The 21,498-nt window shown below is 39.2% G+C and overlaps 2 protein-coding genes across 2 annotated transcripts; both read right to left on the reverse strand.

Annotated features, from left to right (window-relative positions):
• slc10a3 (solute carrier family 10 member 3) lies at positions 1–2,460 on the reverse strand. The gene has a single exon (XM_074676768.1). It carries the CDS (start codon positions 1,988–1,990, stop codon positions 572–574), a length of 1,419 nt encoding a protein of 472 aa, XP_074532869.1. The 5' UTR covers positions 1,991–2,460; the 3' UTR covers positions 1–571.
• Positions 2,461–7,039: 4,579 nt separating this feature from the next.
• chmp1a (charged multivesicular body protein 1A) lies at positions 7,040–20,360 on the reverse strand. Its single transcript, XM_074678393.1, has 7 exons — positions 20,215–20,360; positions 19,765–19,784; positions 19,593–19,670; positions 17,045–17,191; positions 15,092–15,220; positions 14,754–14,947; positions 7,040–9,261 (listed from the first exon to the last, which is right to left on the reverse strand). Exons 1-7 carry the CDS (start codon positions 20,219–20,221, stop codon positions 9,240–9,242), a joined length of 597 nt encoding a protein of 198 aa, XP_074534494.1. The 5' UTR covers positions 20,222–20,360; the 3' UTR covers positions 7,040–9,239.
• Between the last annotated feature and the right edge of the window lie 1,138 nt (positions 20,361–21,498).

Genomic DNA, 21,498 nt, shown 5'->3' on the forward strand with positions numbered 1-21,498 from the left:
TTTAACAATGTTTTTATTGACTTTCCCTCCCACCTCTCCTCTCTAGAATTCAAGTACATGGATTCACAGATCCAGGAGACACAATCAGTAGCAAATACTTTCAAAACACCATCATTATATTCCAGTTTGATTCACAAATGATTCCACTCAACCCCCCGAAAAACTCTCCCCCAGGCTAAGACACATGGACCTCTTGTAAACATGATGCAAATCAATCTTTGCTTTTTGATTACAAAAAGTAATCTGGTACAAAAATATCTTTTCTTTTATATTTCTCTTCTTAAGAATATTTACATTACGTACCTCACAGTATAATCTGATTTAAAAAGTACATACTGTAAAATCAACACAAAAAGGTCTCAGAGGGGTAAAAGGCCTTTGGTTTCCATGAAAAATACGAAAACGACGACAAAACACAAAAGAGTCCATTCACTGTCCTGCGTACCACAACAGTGAGGAATGGATTGGTGATTGTAGGCCGTTTTGTAGCCAAGACTGGGATGCCAAACTTCCAAAGGTTGGAAAGGGTTCATTCTTAAAAATAGTTTTGATAAAAGGACTTGGGCTACAATCAGGCGTCACTCCTAGGGACAGCAGACCCGCACAGCCTCCGCTGGGCATAGTACCCCAGGACAATGAGGAGCATCTCAGAGGTGCTGCTGAGTGCCACAATGAAGGGGGCTTGGGATGCAAAGTCTGCCTCCTCTCGGCGAAAGGACAGTTGCATGACGGCGAGCGCCAGAAGGCTGTTCTGGACGCCCACCTCTATGCTGACTGTCTTCCTCTGAGGTGGGGGCAGGCCTGCCAGCTTGGCCAGGATGGCTCCGACCACCAGCCCCAGCAAAGGCACTGTCACCCCAACGGCCACAATCTGAGGCTGTACGTTGGCCAGGATGGACGCACCCATTTGGTAAGCCATGAAGATACCACCGACTATGAGCACCAGGCTGAATGGGCGTATGAGTTTGAGCAGGACGCGTGTGAGGGCGGGCAGCCGCAGCTTCACCATCATACCCAGTGAGATGGGGATGGCGATGAAGAGGAGGGTGCCAAGGATCTTCACAAATGGCACATGCAAGGCTGCATGCACCCCGAGCAGCCATCCATAGAAAGCTGATGACAAAGGCATGGCTGCCGCTGCCACCACTGTGGACACCAGGGTCATGGAGATGGCCAGCGTGACGTCTCCACCCAGCAGCAGGCTGTACAAGTAGCCCCCTCCTCCACCCGGAGCCGAGCAGGTGATGACCAGGCCTAGAGACAGAGCTTTGGGCAGTGCAGCCAGCCTGGAAACACAGTAAGCATACAAAGGCATCACCATGAACTGACCCAGCACCCCTAAGAGCAGAGGTACAGGGCTCTTGAGGAGACCCCGCAGCACCTCCACCTCCACCTTGCACCCGAAGGCACACTTGTTGACAAAAATGAGGGGCAGCAAGGCAAACAGCACAGGGTTCTCGGAGAAATGGGACAGGCCACCCGACTGAATGAGCCGGGTGGCCGGGTCGTCACTTCCAGGCGCCACTCTGATGGAATAGTCTGTCCTCTCCTCTATCAGAACTGGAACCGAATCCTGGTCCAGGTCCAGCAGCTGGATCTCAAGCTGAGCCCTGCCTGGGAACCCGGAGCGGATGCTGATAATGTAACTCCTGGCGGGTCCTGCGTGGCCGCTGTCCGTCACATTAAGAATGGAGAGAACCTCCGGGTCCAGGGAGCGGACTTTCACAGTCTGCTTCCAGCTCTGCCGCCCCTTCCTGCTGGCCGCTGAGCTCCTGTACCGGCTGGAGATTACAATCACGCCGTTGGTGTTTTCAGGAAACTCAAATTCCTGCGAAGACCCGTCCCCAATCCTGAGATACCTGCTGCTGCTGCTGTCGGCCGTCTGGTTAGCGTCGTTGCTGCCGTCTACTGTGAGGTTTCCACTCGCCCACGCCCGGTCCGCTCCGCCGGTAATAAGGAAGAGACAACAGAATGTAAATAGCGTCCTCATCTTACTGACGGACAGGGGGCGGAGGGGCGCCGCAGAGACACCAATCTCCCCCGCCAGCGGCCTCCCTGGACGGTTACACCGCCGCCCTGTCACACCAAAACGGTAGACTTCTCATTCCGCTCTCCGGTGAATAACGACAGCGTCTGCAGCCGGCTCCACAACTCGTCGGGTTCCCATTTTCTCGCAGCCTTTATACCGGAACCTAAACATCACCCCGCCCTGTCCTGTCCAAGCCTAGCGACACAGTAGCTGCTGTGGAACACAGCGAACACCCCCACCGGTCTCCAACAGCCTCCCAGGGGTTTACTCGGTGATGAAATGATCGTCTGAGGACAGAAAACTCCAGCTACACCGCCTTAGCGCTGTAAATTTCTCCCCGGTTAGCGGAAACTGAGAGCATCGTAGCTCTGCTGTCTTTCGCCTGCTGCCGTCTTCAGTCGGTCAAACTGGCCTCAACAAACACAGAGACTTCCGGTCTGTGACTTCCAAAATGAAGCCCGTTATCAATGCAGAGCATGTCAACAGTTATTTCAGAGCTCTGCCCGAGATGTAATTCAAAGAAGAGACATCTCAAATAGATGTTTTTGAACTGTAACTGAAATGTAATAAAATAATACTTAAGTTCAAAACTAAAATGAAACTAAAACTAAAAACCCTGGGTAAAATTCAGGGTTTGACATCCATCACTAAACTGGTGTATTGGCCATGATTGCAAGGAAAAGATGTATTTCCCTACAATGGAAAAGTTAAGATACCTCATCCTTCTCTTTAGATTAAAAAACTTTTCTCATGTGTGGTTTCAGGATGAATTATGTTCAATCCAGAGTTTAAAAGTTATTAGCAAATCGCAGCCAGTTATTACTGAATAGCGAAACCCAAGGGGGTGTAGATAGCCTAATTAGGCTATCTACACCCCCTTGGGTTTCGCTAAGTCACTTCTACCTACTTCTTTTTTACTCAAATAGACTGAGAACCTTAAAAAGTGATCGTCTTGTTTTTTCTTTATGTTTTTTTTTCAATTATCACTTATTTTTATTATTTTGTTTTTACTATTTAGGTTCTCATCTACATAAATGATTCATTCATTCACTCACTCATTCATTCTAAAAGGAAAACCACAGCTTTTTTTTTTTTTTTTTTTTTTTTTTTTTTTAAAAAAGGTCTGGCTGAAGGAATTGCATGCAGTTCAAAGTCATCCGTAAGTTAATAACAAAAAAATATGATATCCATTACTCTTATAAATTCCCTCCCCTTGTTCGATTGTGCAATTGTATTAATGTTTATGAAGGCATCTTTTTTTCTTTTTCTGTGGGAAAAAAAACTTGATGAATAAAATGTTTAAAAAGAAAGAAAGAAAGAAAGAAAGAAAGAAAGAAAGAAAGAAAGAATGAAAGAAAGAAAGAAAGGAGCATGTCAGGATTTAAATTGGTTAGGGTGGCTCTGTAAGCTACTTGAGGACACTGACTTAAAGAGGCTCCCAAAGTCAGAGTGCAAGCTGTGTTTGGTAACGTAATTAGGCAAAAAGTAAACAAGTAGCTGTCTCCACTTGTTTAACATCAAGGAGTGCACAGCTAAAATTTGGTCAAATTCAAACCCTCTAACATAGTTCAATTGGCATATATAAAGTAACAGGAATCACAAAAATGATATTGGGGTAGATGAGTCATGCATTGCTGTTATATGTGAGTGAATATAGAATTGGTAACAACTCTTCCTAGTTATGTTCTTCTTACATAATGATTCTCTTGATAACTATTAAATTATGGTAATTACCCATGATGAGGTCGAAGGAGTGGTTATCTCCTTTTTTTTTAATCACAGGTCCTTGCTGTCATTATTCTTCATTATGGGATGAGGCGCATTAATACTACCTAACATGTATTTTATGACTTTATGTCTATTTTAGTATTTTAATGTACCCTTAATTTATCTTTTTTGAAAACAAACTATACCATCATACCATTGTTTACTATTTTTGTGACCTGTCTAAAAAGACAAAAAATATATTCTTTTTAATCTTGTTCAGAAAAAAGATGATAGATAGATAGATAGATAGATAGATAGATAGATAGATAGATAGATAGATAGATAGATAGATAGATAGATAGATATGAAAAGTTTTTTAGGCTATTATTGAAATTTAATAAATTAAAAACTCTCATTTGTTCATTTATATAAGTTGCCAATTTTAACAAAGATATTTACATGCTATTTTTTATTATTATTTACGTTTTTTATTTCAGCATTTTTTATCATTGGTATTTAAGGAATTGTTTTTGCCTGTTAGCTGTAGCAGTGAAGATGTACGTCAGATGTTTGAATAAAGATGTCTTTGCCTCGACTTAATCCGCAATAATGCTCGTTTCAGTTTTTATCATAGATATCATGGACTGTGGTATATATTTCTTTCAAAATACATTCGCTTATTTTAGAAGAAAAATCTCCTCACTTCCGGTGTCTTTCGTGGTAACTATGACTACCTTGTCGTAACTCCCCTTTAATCCAATCGCTGCAGCACAAACCGTACACTCTCCTTATTTCTCAGCCAATGAGCAGGGGCGGTCGCATGGGAGAGGGAACACCGTGATATCTATCTGCCGGGGCGAGGGTGGGGGGCAGACAGGGATTACCCACTGCACGCACGCACACACACACACACACACACACACACACACACACACACACACACACACACACACACACACACACACACACAAAAGCATGCTTTTAATTTACTGTTCTCTGAATAAAATGGCGGAATTGGGAACACAATGAGAGGATGAGGATTTAGTCATGGTCAGCAGATGAAGGTTTGATAGCATCCTGCCTTCAGCTCATCTCTCACTTCCCTTTCTCTCTTTTTGTCTTCTGCAAATATGGTAATGCTCCTGCTCCTCCCTGCTGATACCCACTTAATCCTTACTTTCGCTTACAGTTCCTGTTTCCCCTGTAGTATCTTGTGACACTGATCCATTTTGTTCACACACCTGGAGCAGTTTCAGGTTACTCAAAGACTGCCAAGTGGGCTATCGCTTATTTGTTATACACAAGCAGCAGGCACAACTGAGAAACCTGACACGACCACTCATCCTGGGTATGCAGCTTTAAAAGGGAACTCCCATTCAGTCAGCATAACCCTGTGAGCATCTCTTTTTATAGAAACAGGCGCCTGCTCTGACTCACTCACATATTTAAAACCCATTTTCATATTGTATTAAAGTCATTCTGGGACGACCTGTTCTTCATCTATTGTTCTTTCATGAGCTGTGTGTCCTCCTTCTGTCAGCACAGCTAAGTCAAGTCATCCAGAGAGAGAAGAGGCGGGGGAGTCCACAGTGGAAACACCCAGTGTGTGCCAGGACAACCTGCCGGGTGGTGACTTCAGCCCCCTCTCTGACATTTACTGAAAAGACAGCCTGTGGTTATGGGGCTGCCTGCATGCACTCCTCCTGTCGGCCTTCCCCAGCTCTATAGTTTTTTACTCAATGTATAATAACTGAGCTCACTAACTGTTTTATAGAGTCAGGGAGAGGAGGGTGTGAAAAAGGCACCAAAAACAGCTCATAGTCTCATTCCCCTGAGTAAAGGCTTCTGTGAGGAGTAACATTAATATTTACTCTTCAGACTTTAGTTTTCCTCTGTTTACTCTGAGATCACAGCAGCCTATGGTTCGCCTTTGTGTGAAAACAAACTGCATCTGGGCGAATATTCATGACCTAATTGAGAGCAGAAGTTATTATCTGTGTTGTGTTGTTTTGCAAATTAGATCATAAGCAGCTATGATGACTAATCCGAATGCTCTGCTCTGAAATTTCCATTAAGCTCCAGTCCACTTGAGGTTGCTCTCTCTGGCATCCTGGAAACAGTAGAGAGGCAGAGCCAGGACTGAGTAAAGTCTCAGAGTGAAACCTAACCCTTCTAAAGAGATGTTTATTATTAAATACGATGCTAATTATGCAGGAGACTCTTGTAAATCTAGACATTTCACCGGATGAGTAGGGTGTATTCAGGGAACACTGTGGCGTGATGGAGTGCCGTGATACAAATAAACCAGTTGGATTGAAAAGCAAAAAGATGAAACAGTCCAAGTCCATTCAACAGGATTGGTCGCGCTCTTCTTTTTTTATTGTTTTAAAAATTACCAAGAGTTACCCACCTCCATTTAGGCATAAGGATGTAAAGATCAATCAGATGTCTGTGCTTAGTTGTTGAAGGTTGGTTTGATATGGATTCAGTCAAAGTATGTATTCTAGTGTTACCTGCTTACTTTACACTTCTTCTCTTGACCTTTTATTTGTTCTTTGATGATTTTCTTCTCTGAGCTCTGAATCGCACCATGAAACACATGTTTTACTGGTAAATGACGCTACTGCTGCTTTCTCGTGTCATTTGGAAAATTTTACTTATTAAAATATTTTTTTTTCTTATTTGGCAAAAAGTAAACAGCTTCCAAATGCCCTACAGCCACTTTCAGTTTGTTAGATCATAATACAACCAGGGGAAAGTCAAATTAATCTGAAAACATACATTTTAAGATGAGATAATAGTCAAAAACAAGTATTTGAATTATTTAAAATCAGTACTCACCCCTACTTTCTAGTAAGGACCTGATAAATTCTACCTTTTTTTTTCAGAGGAATTATGCTTCAGATTGATCTCTTTAACATAAATTCCTGTCCTAAAACTAATTCCCCAGAGAGTATTCAGCACCTTACCTGTCTTTTTTTTTGTTTTGACTTGATAAATATTTATTGTTTGCAATTCCTGATTCTTATTTCATTTGAGTCTTTTTTGGGCACATTTGATTCCAAATAAAGTTTCTTTAAACTAAACTCTGCCCTGGAAGCAAAAATAAACCCTTCACTTTAAGAAGGTCTTAATTCCTCTTATTGTGTTTATTTATAAATTATAAGTTAAACATAACAATTATACTCAAATTTAGTAAGGATTTTATCTATTTTATTTTATGTGAACCTGTAGTCCTTCTTAAAAAGCCATAATGAGTAAACAGATGACACATTTAAAGCCTCATCTGTCATCAAAACACAAACCACTGGAGTCCAACATTTCAGAGGGCGAGATTTTATTTTCATAAGATTAATGTACAAAAGAAAAGTGCTGCAAAGTTCTGACTAACTTGATGTATAAATAATAAACCTTCTGAGTAACTGAAAGGGGCAGAAAAACTGAAACCCTGGTCAGAGGATGAAGATGCTCCATCACAGGTGGATGTGCAACTTCAGCCTTTTTCATTAACTGCTCAAAGGAGGCTTTGATACCAGTTAGACCACTTAGTGTTGACCCCACGCAGATTGAGAAAGAGGAAACCACTGCAGTAACCCACATATTTTTAATTTCACTCTTCCATTTCAATATCACCTGCTTCTTATGCAAACCAAATCTTTTGGATTCAAATAGAAATCAACTTTGAGAGGATATGAGGAAAATAAAGTGACCTGGAGGCAGTATCAGTCTCTTGTTGTATTAAAAATGTCCAGCATGTACATCCCTGCTTTAGAAACACTGATCTGATGGACACAGACACTAAAGGGTGATTAATTTGTTTGGACACAGAGAGGTTTCCAAAAGCGACTGCATGAGGTTCGATGTTGGTGTGGCAGTGCTTCTACACCTTAAATGTCACACCAAAAACATCAAATCACTCCACACACCAACTGAACTGAAAAGAGCTTACATAATGCAATTAGAAAACACCGTCCACCTACGTCAGCGACACCAGCACAGGCTCATCACAGACTGGTTTGAAGAGACACTGGCAGAGAGCGAGATCAAAACATCTCCGCCTCGCCTGGCAGGAAGTGGAGCGGAAAACTCCTCGTTTTGAATCTGACTGATTGATGTCTGAGGAGTTTTAGTTTGCTGCTGTTCGCTCTGATCTACAATCCTTCAGGCACTGAAGAGGGAAGCACCTAAGCAATCACCTTCATCCCAAATAAGGCATTTGAAAGCAAGAAAAAGAAAACATGCAGGAAACAAATGAACAGCAAATCAGAAGAAACAGAACACAAAACACCACTTCAAGACAGGGACACGTACAGACTGTCCGCTGTGTTCAAACATGAAGCTGGTCATACCTGGGCGATTCTGACGAGGGAAGGAGACCCTGTTAGGCCAACTCTACACAACTATGTCTCCATGCTAAAACCGCCTTTACAGCAAACACATCTCCCCTGAATAAGGGTTTTATATAAGTGTTTGTATCTTTGCCCACTCACCTGGAAGAGAATATCTCATGGCCATGCATGCACATGCTGGTGTGAGCAGGAACACAAAACAGGCCCTGATTCTCAAATCAAAAACAGCAGCTCTCCATTTAGAGCTGATAGACAACCAGACAAAAATAAACAGGCAGAAATGGGCTTTCTTCCTGCAGTCTAAAGCAGGATGTAACTGCAAAACAGCTGCTAGCATCGCAAACTCAATCATAGGCATGTATTGGTAGATATTCAGGCTGCACTGAGCTCACATACAGACATATAAGACCTGAATAAAAAGAGTGTTTTTGTTTAATTAAGCTTTCCTTGCAACTGACACTAAAATATGGTCGGCATGGCTCCTAAAAGTCTCAAGGTTTGCAGTCTTCAGACTGATATATTTGGATATTAAAATGCATCAGTGTAGACAACGCCGTAGTGTTACTCTAACTTTTCAACAATAAGAATTTCTGTCCCATGTCATACACAGATCTCCTTCCTCCCATCAGAATCACCTGGTCATGCTACCTTTAACTAACAGCCTAAAAATCTTAGAAATAATATGGAGATGCATCTCTGAGCCACCCTGCCCCTGATAACCATTAGAACTGATTATAATATGTTTTCAACAATGTACATTATACAATTCTTCCAATTGTTTTTTCTTTTTCATACATAGAATACATCCAAAAGATACAATATCAGAGCCAGAGGAGAGGGAGGATATGATGGCAGAAGAGATAAAAAAGGGGGCGAGGGAGGGTAAAAGGAGATGCAATAGGGAATTAAAGGGGACGATGGAGACAGGAATAAATGGATCGAAATAAGAAGGTGAACCAGGGAGAGGTTCAAGCCTTCTCAGGTGGTATTTCTGGCCAATGTGTATTTATAGAGCAGGGGGATGGTAATCAATAGGCTCATTAAGTCCTCCCGGTAGGAACAGTTCGATAGAAACACACGCAGCTCATGTTGCCATCATTAAGCCCGTCTGCTTCCACACAGCTGTAAGCGGCCGTCACCTCTCCTCAAGGAGCTCAGTTTCGCAGAGCAGCCAACCTGCAAGGTGGAAGAAGAGGGAGGGGGTTCAGTGAAATGACGTACCAACAAGCCTAAAATGTGAATCTGATGACTCAGTTGTCAGCTCTGACTGTGTAATTATTTAATCTTTAAATTACCTTGTGCCACAAGTCTAGTGTTCAGATCGTATTTTTGAAGCACACAATAACAAACAAACTAAAGTTTTTGCAGCATGACAGACAGCTTTAGCCACGTTTCTACCAAGCAGTCCGGGTCGGTTCAGTACGGTTTGGGACAGTTTGGTACAGTTAAGCCTGATCCCGTTTGTGTTTCCACAGCAAACTGTGCCCTCTCGTGGTGGGCAGCGTGTAAGCTGGATGCCGAAAGCTGCAGCTGTTAAACAATAGTGTGACGCAGCACAACACAGTTTAACACGCTAATAAATCCAACAAAGAAAAACGCGACACAGTAAACAAAGAGCACAGATGGAAGACATGCAGCATTTCGTCCTCTTTGTGATTGGCATGTAGCTCTTTGATACAAAGAACAATCAAGCTTTGTTTAGAGGAGGCTGTGTGACACCAGGAGAAATGCAGCCGCTGTCGGGGTAAGTGACGATTCCTTTGACCAATCAACGATCTGTAGTTTTTATCTCCACCTTTCGAGAGCAGATTGGTTCAGTCTGGCACCCATACAAAAGGGTCCCAAAAAGTGGGGATCTGTGCCAGGAAAAGTCAGTGGAAATGCCACAAAATGCGTGCCGAACCGAGGCGAACCAAACTGGTTTGCTTGGTGGAAACACGGCTTTTGATAGTCTGAGGTAAGATTGCAGTTTTTATCAATGGAATCTGGTGGATAGAAGAAAGTGTTGATAATATCTATATCTGGTTTTAAAATAGCTCTGACTCTGTTAAAAAAACCCATCTCTGCAGCATCCCATTTGTGCTGCCCACCATAGTACTGAGACCTTAATGTGATCCATGCAGCCAGTTAGAGAAATCCAAGTGTGAAAGCTGTTGACTCGAACAGCTTCTGAAACACCAAAAGGTGGAATAAGGAGCGGTGCTGGGAGCTGGAGAAGCAAAGATGGAGTGGTTGATTAAACAAGTTTGGTGTTTGAGATCTTTTTAATTTACTCTCTTGATTCTATGGTTTCATTAAAGCAGCCTTGAATGGTTTTTGGATAATTCCAAATTTTTGCCGAATTACAACAAATAATACATCAAACACACAGAGGTTTAAAATGACAATAAATCTACAACCAGATTCTCTCATACTGTCAAAACTCTGAACTCTGATGAATAACGTTTTTGATTGATGTCTCTGAGCATGCATAGAAAAAAAAACAACTAGAAAAGCAATTTCTGAAGAAATTGCGCGGTGAATGCAGAATGCTGAAGCAGCTTGCGCTGAACTGCTAATGCAGAATGCTGAACATGGATGACTGAAGATATGTCTGAAAATGGCTGAATGAAGTCTTAAATAACTTGCGCTGAAATGCTACAGCAGAAGCTAAACATGAATGACTGAAGATGTGTCTGAAAATGGTTGAATGAAGTCATGCAAGGCTTGCACTGAAATGCTAATGCAGAACGCTGAACATGAATGGCTGAAGATTTGTCTTGAAATGGTTGAATGAAGTCTTTGAAAGCTTGTGCTCAACTGCTGATGCAGAATGCTGATCATGAATGGCTGAGGATATGTCTGAAAATTGTTTTAAAAACTCCTGAAAAGCTTGCGCTCAACTGCTAATGCAGAATGCTGAATTAGCCTGCCATGAACTCTTGGATGAAAGGAAATGAATGGACGAATAAATGGAACGGATGAATGAATTTAAAGTTGAAATGGTTGCGTCCATTCAAAAATTAAAGGAATGAATTAAATTTCAAAGAACATTGATGGAAATAATGACCTGACTGAGGATAAATGTAAGTCGGCTATCTTAAACCCTGTTAAAATGTAATCCTGTGTGTCCTGTGTATGAGTTTTTTAACCATGTAAGCCTATAGGCTGAGGCCCATCTGAAGCCAGATGTTGCCATGGTGATCATTATTTACCAACTGCCATCAGAGAGTTGGTGGAGTCTGTTGATTTCCAACACATTCCCTATGAAATCAGGTTGTAAAGGTGCTTGCAATTCTGACAAAAAGAATGATGATGAAGCATGAATCAGTGTAATCTAAAATTGGATTTAAAAGTGTGAATGGCTGAATCAATTCAAGAATTAAAGGAAGGAATTTAAATTTAAAGAAAAAAATCTAGGAAAATAAGGAGCTGACTCAGGGAAATGGAAGTCAAATGCTGTTAAAGTGTGATACTTTCTTCCCTGTGTGTGTGTGTGTGTGTGTGTGTGTGTGTGTGTGTGTGTGTGTGTGTGTGTGTGTGTGTGTGTGTGTGTGTGTGTGTGTGTGTGTGTGTGTGTGTGTGTTCAATCATGTAAACCTGTTTGCTGAGGCTTATCTGAAGCCAGATTTTGCATTGATGATCACTGATAGATAAACACACACATGCGTGTCTTTGTTCCTGGATGTTTTGATGAGTTACTATAAACAGCTGCATGAGATCAAAGGTTTCCACGGTGACCAGCTCGTTAAGGGTGCAGGTGCAGAACTTTGCCCTGGTCATTGTAATCTTCTGAAGATTTTGTGGCAAAGCAAGAGTCCGAACATATTTTTTCTATGAAGTTGTTAAAGTAGTTTTTGAGTGTTTGTGGAGACAAACAAGCAGAAAATAAAATGAAACACTAATGCTATGAATGTATTCATTATCAATGTTTGATAATCTTATCAAAGCATTTTTCTGTGACCTACTTCACATTTCCCATGTACATACATGTTTGTCCTCGGGTTACCAGTGGCAGCAAATTAAAAATATAAGGGTGAGTGCATTTCACAATGGGGAAAAAGTTAATATTGAGCAGAACTAAGTTCATGTTGCTGTTGGTGTGGCCTTCTGACATAATCCAGGTTTCTCATGTGACCCCCCATAAAAATTAATTGCCCACCCCTGCTCTACAAGCAATTCAGGCGTCATTTTTGTCTTTTAAAATCTTAAAACACACAAACATTTTTCTGGAATTGTCAGGTGGATGTGGCTCATATTAAGCCTAATTAGAGGTGTGAAAAAATATTGATATCGCAATATATTGACCTGCGATAAAATATCAATGTTTTATCTCTTAGTATCAATATTTTTGTTAACATAAAAAAAGAGAGTAGCCAAAGAGCTATTCTGCTGTATGTTGCCCATAAACTGTAAAATAAATATAATCTCAAAGTATTTTCAAAATATTTTATTCCTAAACTTGATCAGTGGGTTTTGATGTCATAAACATCTAAGTTTTCTCTCTATTCTTGGGTCAGCTAATTTAAAATCATTTTAAGTTTAATTTTTACAGTGTAGTCGACTGATAAAATGATGAGCATAGTCATGTTTTGTGCAATATTAGATTTTTTATGAGTAACATTAGTTAGTGACATTTATCAGTTTCACCAACTGACCACGTCTTTCACCCAATCATTTCTTTGCAACATTAGTTTAATGTCATGGTAGTTTAAGTGATAAACCTGATGTACTTTGTGTTTTTAAGTTAAGTGTATGAAACACTCCATCTGACTTTCTTTGTTTCAAACTCAATAAAACAGAAAGTTGTTTTCAATCAAATAATTCACTGTGTAGAATATAGCAGTATATCAGAATATTGAGATATTGTGATGCGTCTCGTCAGGTTCTTCAGAATACTCACTCCTCAGTCTAATGAGACAATTTTTACTTAAGGAAGACCTAAACCAGGGGTGGGCAAACTTTTTGATTCGTGGGCCACAATGGGTTCTAACATTTGACAAAGGGGCCGGACCAGGAGCAGATAGATGGAGTGCTTTGGTAACTATCAGGGTATCATTCATTCATTCCATATCTGTTTTAGAATCCAAAATCGGGAAACGGATAACGGACTTGTTTTTTTGTTTTTCTGTTTTAAAACCAAAACGGAAAAACGGAATTACAGAAAAACAGAAAAACATGTTTTTTCCGACCTGGTTTTAAAAATGAAAAAACAAAAATAATAAAAGATTGTGTCAAAACTGTTTGTGTGATATTTTGATATTAAATGTGAACTCTCTATATAGAAAACATCAGAATTGCAGGAAAAATAAAACATTAACAAGGTTTATTCATTTAATTTTTTCAAGTTCGGCGGGCCGGATTAAAATGTTTAACGGGCCACATGTGGCCCCCGGGCCGTAGTTTGCCCATGCCTGACCTAAACACTTGTCAGCCTGTCCAAAACCACCAACCATAGAATAAAACAGAATAAAATGTGCTAATTTGGCCAAAATGAAGTATGTATTATGTGAAAACAGAACATCTGCAGTACGCCCAAAATACCAGGATGTCCTGATTCAGAGAAAAAAAATCAGTATCTTGCGTGCTGATGTTGTTCGTCTTCTTTTTCTGCTTATTGTCTGCAGCACTTAGTTTCAGGGGCACTACTGCCACCTGCTGTGACATGCTACGAGTGTTACCACAATATTACAGCACTTATGTTTAACAGTCAGTTAAACAGTGAAGTAAAGGGAACATGGTGATTCTTGTCACTTCAGTTGTTATAGAGGTGATTATCTCACAGGTAACTGTTTACTTCTACAACATGTGCTAAAATCAATATAAACCATATATTAACTTTTTTTAAACCACAAGTTGATGCTAGGCATATGGTTTTTCCTTTGCCCTTTGTTTGTCATTTATTTCCTTTTTATATCACTTTATCAGTTTTACAATAACATTATTAGTCTTTATCAACCACATTAAGTCAGACTCCACCTGGTTTAACATCTCTCTTTCTGTTGTGCCAGAGTAGCAACAAAACTCACACATGAAAAGCCAAGCGCAGATTGATTACATATTTCTGTGCAGAGACCCCACATCAACAGAGGCAACGATCAGTGCCTCTGAACTTGATAAAGCTGCTGCTCCTGTTTTGTGTTTTGGAGGCACCAGAGAGAGCTCTGTGTGGATCTCAGGCTGTGCCCTGCTCGTGCTGGTGTTTTTGGTTCTGGTGAGACTGTAGCAGAAATCCACCAAAGCATCACGAGGTGTAGTGGGCGTGAAAAGAGATAAGGATGAGCCTGTTTGGTGCCTACACACCAGTGGGAGCACAGGTGGGTGCATGAACATTTGCTTCTCACCCGGTGTTGGTGTTGGTGCAGGAATATATCAACTGCTTTGGTCAGGATCGAGCAGGGACAGTTTAACAGCTCTGCACACTGCTTTGCATCAGTTCAAGATAAGACACAACGTTTCTGTGTGTTTGTTTGTATGTGTAGGGGGTTTCTGTGTAATCTAATTTCCTGACCACATGCTCTACCCTAACTGCTCATGTGCTACTTGTTATTCAAAATGAACAGAGCACCAGTTGTACTTCATGAAGAGCGGCAGGATCCACTAACCTTCAGCCAGACACACAGATGTTGAGTCTTTGTCAGTGAGTGGTTCAAAGAAACCCTAAATCACCTACAGAGGCAGATTCTTACCGTCGAGACAGCTGGTCCTCCTTGTCTTGGGTACGTGAGCTCTCTGCACCCACCGAGGTGGCTCCTGCAGGCAGCTGGCTGAGCTGGTCCATCACCTCCAGCCCATTCTGTTCGGCTATCTGGTGGATTAGGTCATCCACCTGGTCCTGAGGGGTGGTCAGAGTTGTGGCTGAGCTCATTGAGTCCTCCATCACCTGGTGTTGGAGAAATAATGATGCATCAAACAGGGAAGGATCAACTGGATGTTTGGTCTACATCTTAAGAACTGTGAAACATCTGATCAAAGTTTCAAAAGCACAATAAACAAAAAGAAGTGATAAATATCTGCAGCTACTCACCGAAGTGTGAGTGTCAAGATTTTCCACCTGGGTTTCAAACTTATCCATGACGGCAGAGATCTTTTGGAGGTCCATGGACTTTAGAGCTCTGTCCAGGGCCTTGGTCACCTGGCCCATGTTTTTGGATACCTGGTTTAGAAAAAACAAACTCTTCATAATCTTTGAGGAGACAAAAGAACTCAACAAAAATGCACAGAATGATGTGTGAATGTGTGTGTGAAACGGGCACATTCCGAGATTTTGACCCTCGGCTTTCAGTGGAGAAACAGAAAGTTGTGCAGTGGTAACATTGTAAAGGCAGAGAAGAGACAAACCTCCTCCAGAGGTAAAAGATAAGTAGATAAACAGGGTCTTTGCAGGTTTCAACAAGCTAAATTTAAGACCTTTTAAGACTTTTTTAAGACCATAATGTATACAATTTAAGACCCATTTCATATCAATTCTGGCAAAAAAGTACAAAAGACTTGAAGGAAATTTGGAGGCCCGGATTTTTTTCACAGCTCTTTCACATTGGAATACAAAACACATAATCTATCTTAAAAAAAAACAGAAACATCTCTGTTGTGAACCAAGATTTGTTTGGAAGTCAGAATAAGAAGCAATATTGGGAACTCTACAGCCAACAGCCATTGTGTGTGTGTGTGTTTCCCTGCACACAAGAAGGAACTATCTGAGCTCTTGTCCTGTGGCTGCAATCTCCACCACAATATCCTTGAGCCTTACCAACTGTCCTCAAAAATCAGAAAATTTCAGCACAAGACTTAAGGTTAATGCATGTTTTAAACAAAAGTAACGTCGATAGATTTTTAAGAGCTTTTAGGAGGAATTTAGATATTTTAAGGCCTTAAAATCAAATGATTAGATTTAAGACTTTTAAAGACTTTTTAAGACCCCGCAGATACCCTGATAAAGAAATGGCGACATGGTTGTAATAACAGCTAAAATGCTGAGGTTGGTTCCAATACCTTTTTAAGACTTATTCAAAAACCTTTGAAAAAGTTTTAAGACTTTATCCCAACTTTCAGTTGTTGTTGGCATCCACTTTTTAACAGTTGTAGTTTACATTTTTACAGAAATGATGTAAGCTAAGGAGGAATAAAGCTTGAAAGAACAAATGAAACTAAAGGCAGGTTTATTGACACTCCCACAACAAGAAACAGCAGTTATTCAAGGCCAACTTGCTGAAGAAAATGAGAAATTATTTAATCATTTTTAAAATTTAGAACATGTGCCAGAGATAGTGTGATTTGCTTTAATGTTGTATTTAATTTCTCTTTATGAAACTAGAAATGACATTAATCTATAGCTGGTGTTTATACCGCTCACAACCCTTTTTGTTGTATTTTATTGTAACTAGAGTCTTTATGCATTTTTTTTATTCTATTCTTTTTTCTTTTTGTATTTTTCTACTGACTCCATAGATTTCTGCTGTTAACATAAAACACACAACAATTTTACAGTTTGGGATCAATAAAGTAACTCTATTCTTTTCTATTCTATTCTATTTTAGAACTTCATTGGCTGAATGTTTAACGTCCCAATCAGGGGACAGTTGGAAGGAGGAAAATAAATATTCATGGATATTTTTTGGGTCAAAGCCTGAATACCTATGAAACTAAATACCTCATAAAACCACAATTAAGACTTTTTAAGACTTTTTAAGGCCCTTAATTTTCCCAAAATTGATTTATCAACTTTTAATACTTTTCAAGACCCCACGGACACCCTGAATAAAGACCCAGTTCCACATGTTTTCACAACTTCAAAATTCAACAACGTTTGAGCTTGATGTTTGTGTCCACTGACACAACACCATGTTGTGACTTCATCCATGTCTGTGAAACAAAATCACTGAAAACAGCTGCTTCATAACGCCACACTGTAACATGACATAAACCAGGGTATAATCTTAAGCAGCATGTGTGAAGGAGCTGAGTTAACACAGTAACTTACTGCTTTCATCGTGACAGCAGTCTGGACTTTAGAAGCCACAGCATCGACTCGAGATGCCATACGCAGCCAGTTGAGACCTTCATTTTTTTTCCGGATGGCGTTCTCTGCGTACACTCGGGCAACATCTACGTTTTTCTGTTGCAAAGCCTGTTGATATGATAAAAAGTAAGAAAAAAGTTAGAGGTGAAAGACATCGTTTATGATAGACTTTTAAACAAATACCTCATTGTGTGATTTAAATAGTTCATTTTGTTTTACCCACAGTAAATCAAAAAGTCTGAACTTAGTTCAAATGTGTTTTACGTGGTACAAAATGTGATGCTTCAAGATGAGTTGAATAATTCAATGTAAATGATTATAAAATAGCACAGTAGTGTCAGCAGGTCATTTGGATAAACTCTTGAAACTCTCGACTCCATGAAGTCTACAATAAAACTAATGATAATGCTTTGGAGAGTTATAAAAACAAACAGCACAGCATTAGCAGCAGCTCCCTCCTCATTTCAAGTGCACGTGAGCTTTCAGACAGAGAAGTGGAGCTGATGGAGATGACTCAACAGGGAAACGTTTCCAGAATGAGAGATGATAATGACACATGAAAACCTGAGTATCTTTACAGCAGTCCTCAAATCAAGCGTGCACTTCAAACAGGAAAAGAGATGCCCTTTGAACAACAATGTCTAAGACATCAGACATCAGTAATTAAGGGTAGGTACCAAATTAGGTACTTAGATAGATACCAACTGAATTCTGTCCGTTGTACCAAGTAATTATTGACGAAAAATCAAAAGGTACTACATCCTTGTGACTGTGATGGACTGGAAGAGTAGGCAATTTCCATACTGGACATACACATAGCATTGCAAGTTCATAAATTGGAGAATGTCAGGTTTCAAGTTAACTTGAAAAACTTTTAGATTTTATTATTGAAGTAACATTAATTACCACATAAACACACACAAAAGTACCGGAAATTGTTACCGTTGATTGCCAGGTATCGAGCATTGGTACTGTATTATTTCAAATATGAGAGGTACCCATCCCAATAATAATGGACAAACTGAACTACCACCTACCGGTTATCTTAGATCAGTAGAAAGCACAAGAGTCTGACAACAAAACTCATCCTTAACAGTGATCAGGAGCACTGAATGTTGTTAAAGGAATAAAAAAAGAAAAACAGTATATATAATTTAAGGTATTTTGATTTAAAATCTTAAATGAGTTATTAAAACAAATATATTTTTATCTTTGTAGGTTTTGTGTGGTTTTGTTATCATGCCCTAATAGTGAGTGTTTTTTTTTTTTAATGGAGCAACCAGACAATAGTACTGACAGAAAAAAGCAGAACCTCATCAACAATAATTCATCTGAGTCTTTCCTACATTTGCGCTGCTTACTCCTTCACTTTTATGTTGTGTATTCTCTTCTGCCATTGAGGGATTTTAATGGGCCAGACACATTAGTCACCTCCCATAGATGATAATAAGGAGTTAGGTTTCAAATAAACAGAATTTAATTAGTTACATCTAAAGAAATCTAGTGGTCATGGTATTATTTTTTATTTTGTTCCACTTAGCATATATTATCATTTACTGACCCGCTGACGTCAACAAACATCTTTAAATACGATGTTCTGCCATCTTGTGGCAGAGCTGGTAGAGTGAGAGGATAAAAATGAGTCACACCCAAACACCATCGTCATTCTCTCCAGGCCAGCTACACCAATAACATTGCGTGTTACACAATGGACAAAGGAAATAAAACATAGCTGGATGATTACTGTATTCCAGTATGAAGAGGCAGGGTGCTTTTTATGAATCAGAGTAACAACACTGAGCATGAGTGGCTTTTCATCAGATGTTCATTGTCACAAATCATTGGAATGTCCCACAGTTGCTCCTCACTGGATAGAAGTAATAAACAAAAACTCAATTGTTATTTTAGTGTTATATCCCAGGGTAGTGCCATCTGGGCTAAAAGTACTGGACAGATATTATTATAAAAGCTACTGGCTGGTACTAAAAAGCCATTACAATAAGATCTATAAATAAAGAATCCTCCACTCTCTCTGAACAGAAAGCAACTGTTCAAGAAATTCATCATGGAACAAGTGACTTTGTCTCTAAGACTAGCGATCACAAAGGGTAAATTATACTGGAAGCATTGGAAAACCTTTAAAGTAACACCATTCCCCTACCCTCCTTTTTTGTGTGTGTATAAGTATGTTTTTTTTTCTAAATATTTTTAGCTGATTTTTTTTTCCTTAAAATCTATTTACTATATGACATATAATGTAAAAACACTTGATCTCATCCATGATGATGCTGTCTGTCTTAAACTGTTTTATATATATATATATATATATATATATATATATATATATATATATATATATATATATATATATATATATATATATATATATATAAATTATAGAACAACGAAATAAAATATAAAGACACAAGGTCTGTGGTTGACAGAGGGGGTGGAGATGAAACACTGAAATCATTGTGAATGAGGTGCAGCTTCTGCCAGGTGTGTTTACCTTCTTAACTTTGGCCTGCTCCTTTTCAGAATCCTTCTCTGCCTTCTTGGCAAGTCTCTCAAGCTGCTTGGAAGTGAACTGTGAACCAAACACAGGGACACATAAGATGACCAATCCACCTTTACAAGTTAGATCACGTGGATTGGGATTCACTATTGTCAGTGACACTTACCTTCAGATTGAAGATTACATCTGTGGAGAGGGGATAAAAAGCAGAGTTAGCATTGGGTACTGTGTAAACTGTTAGCAAGGATTGGCTGTTCTAAAGTAATGCTAGTTAACTCTTCATAGGCAGACATAAGGTGTGTCTCGATGCTTACTTTTTCGCAGCTGTTCATATCAGATTTTTGAGTGACGTTGATGTTCATGAACTATTTTCTGAGACAACAGTCAACTTATAAATAAGATGTGACTCTAAAGCAAAGGGGACATTGATCGTCAGTGATGTGACTACGGTAACAGATGAAAAACGAACTAACTAGTCCCATAAAAAACAGGTCTGACAGCTTGTCTAGCTAGCACCCACCCAAGCTAACAGGCTAATAATAGCAATCTGGTTTTAAGGTTTCAAACTGAGGAACCCTTGACCCGGATCGACCGTTCAGATGTCAAATCGACCTACCATCCATGTCGAGACGAAGATGATTCAAAGCTATAACCAGAAAATATATTTCAGCTGACCAAAGGCCAGGCTCGATTTGTTTTGATCCGAGGATCTGGAAACACACTTCCTGGTCTGGAGCTAGTTCTTCTTCAAGGATTTCTTTTTGTGACCACCAGACAACGAGTAAGCACTTTACTGCCCCCAAGTGGTATCTAACGTGATTAAGTCGAAAAATAAAACCGTGGGGGAGAAGGATAAAATAAGCCCACAAAACCACACCTTTTTAAACTCTTTGATTTATATTGTGAGTTTTTATTCACTTCAAAAGATCGCTAAAATTTAATAACTTTAGAGTATATTGTGCGGACATTTACTTTTATTTTTATTTTCAACTTTGTTCATAATTATTTAGGTTTGAAATAGATAATTTCAGTTTCTTCTTTTCCTGTTCTTGTTCACCTAGTTGAAATAACCCAATCTAGCATTTTCTAAACAAGAATAAAATAAAAACAAGTGCTACCCCCCCCCCCAAAAAAAAAAAAATAATAATCATAATAATCATAATAATAATAATAATAAAAATAAATAAATAAAATAAAATAAAAAAAATAAAAAAATAAATAAATAAATCCTTTTCAAGTTTGCTTATTACCTGCAGCATTCACACAAAATCCTCAAATAAAATATATCGCTCCACGATAGTCAAGCTTCCAGAGAGGGGAACCCTCTGGGCCTTCAAGGTATTCAGTGAAGGCCAAATAAAAAATATTGAAAGAATTTTTGTACCCCTAAATAATTACTTTATTTTGTTTTATTTTGTTTTTAGATAAGACTGTCTGTTTATATATATATATATATATATATATATATATATATATATATATATATATATATATATATATATATATATATATATATATATATATATATATACTGCACTGCGCTCAAAAATTCTAGACCAAAATGCAGCGTTATTACATAGTGAATTGAAAATTAATCAGATTATTACATCATGGGGCGTTATTACATAATGTGGCAATACAAACCCCCAAAACATACTTTGCCAAAAGCCATAAAATGATCAGTATTTGCACCAGTATGGAGCTATTATTGTAACAAAATGATTAGCGTGTGTAAATGCATCCCAAATGTTTGATTACACAAAGGTGTAAACAGATTTGCAAATGTGTCAAATATCCACAAATGTCTTTGCCAATCCAGAAATGTTTAAACTGCTTTACAAATAAATGGATGGTCTTAAATGGCTGAAAAGTCTGGGTATTTTTCAAATCCCATCATTAT

The sequence above is a fragment of the Halichoeres trimaculatus genome, unplaced genomic scaffold (assembly GCF_033239565.1).
Source record: "Halichoeres trimaculatus isolate MK-OKI-2021-1 unplaced genomic scaffold, fHalTri1.1 fHalTri1_scaffold_10, whole genome shotgun sequence".
NCBI lineage: Eukaryota > Metazoa > Chordata > Actinopteri > Labriformes > Labridae > Halichoeres > Halichoeres trimaculatus.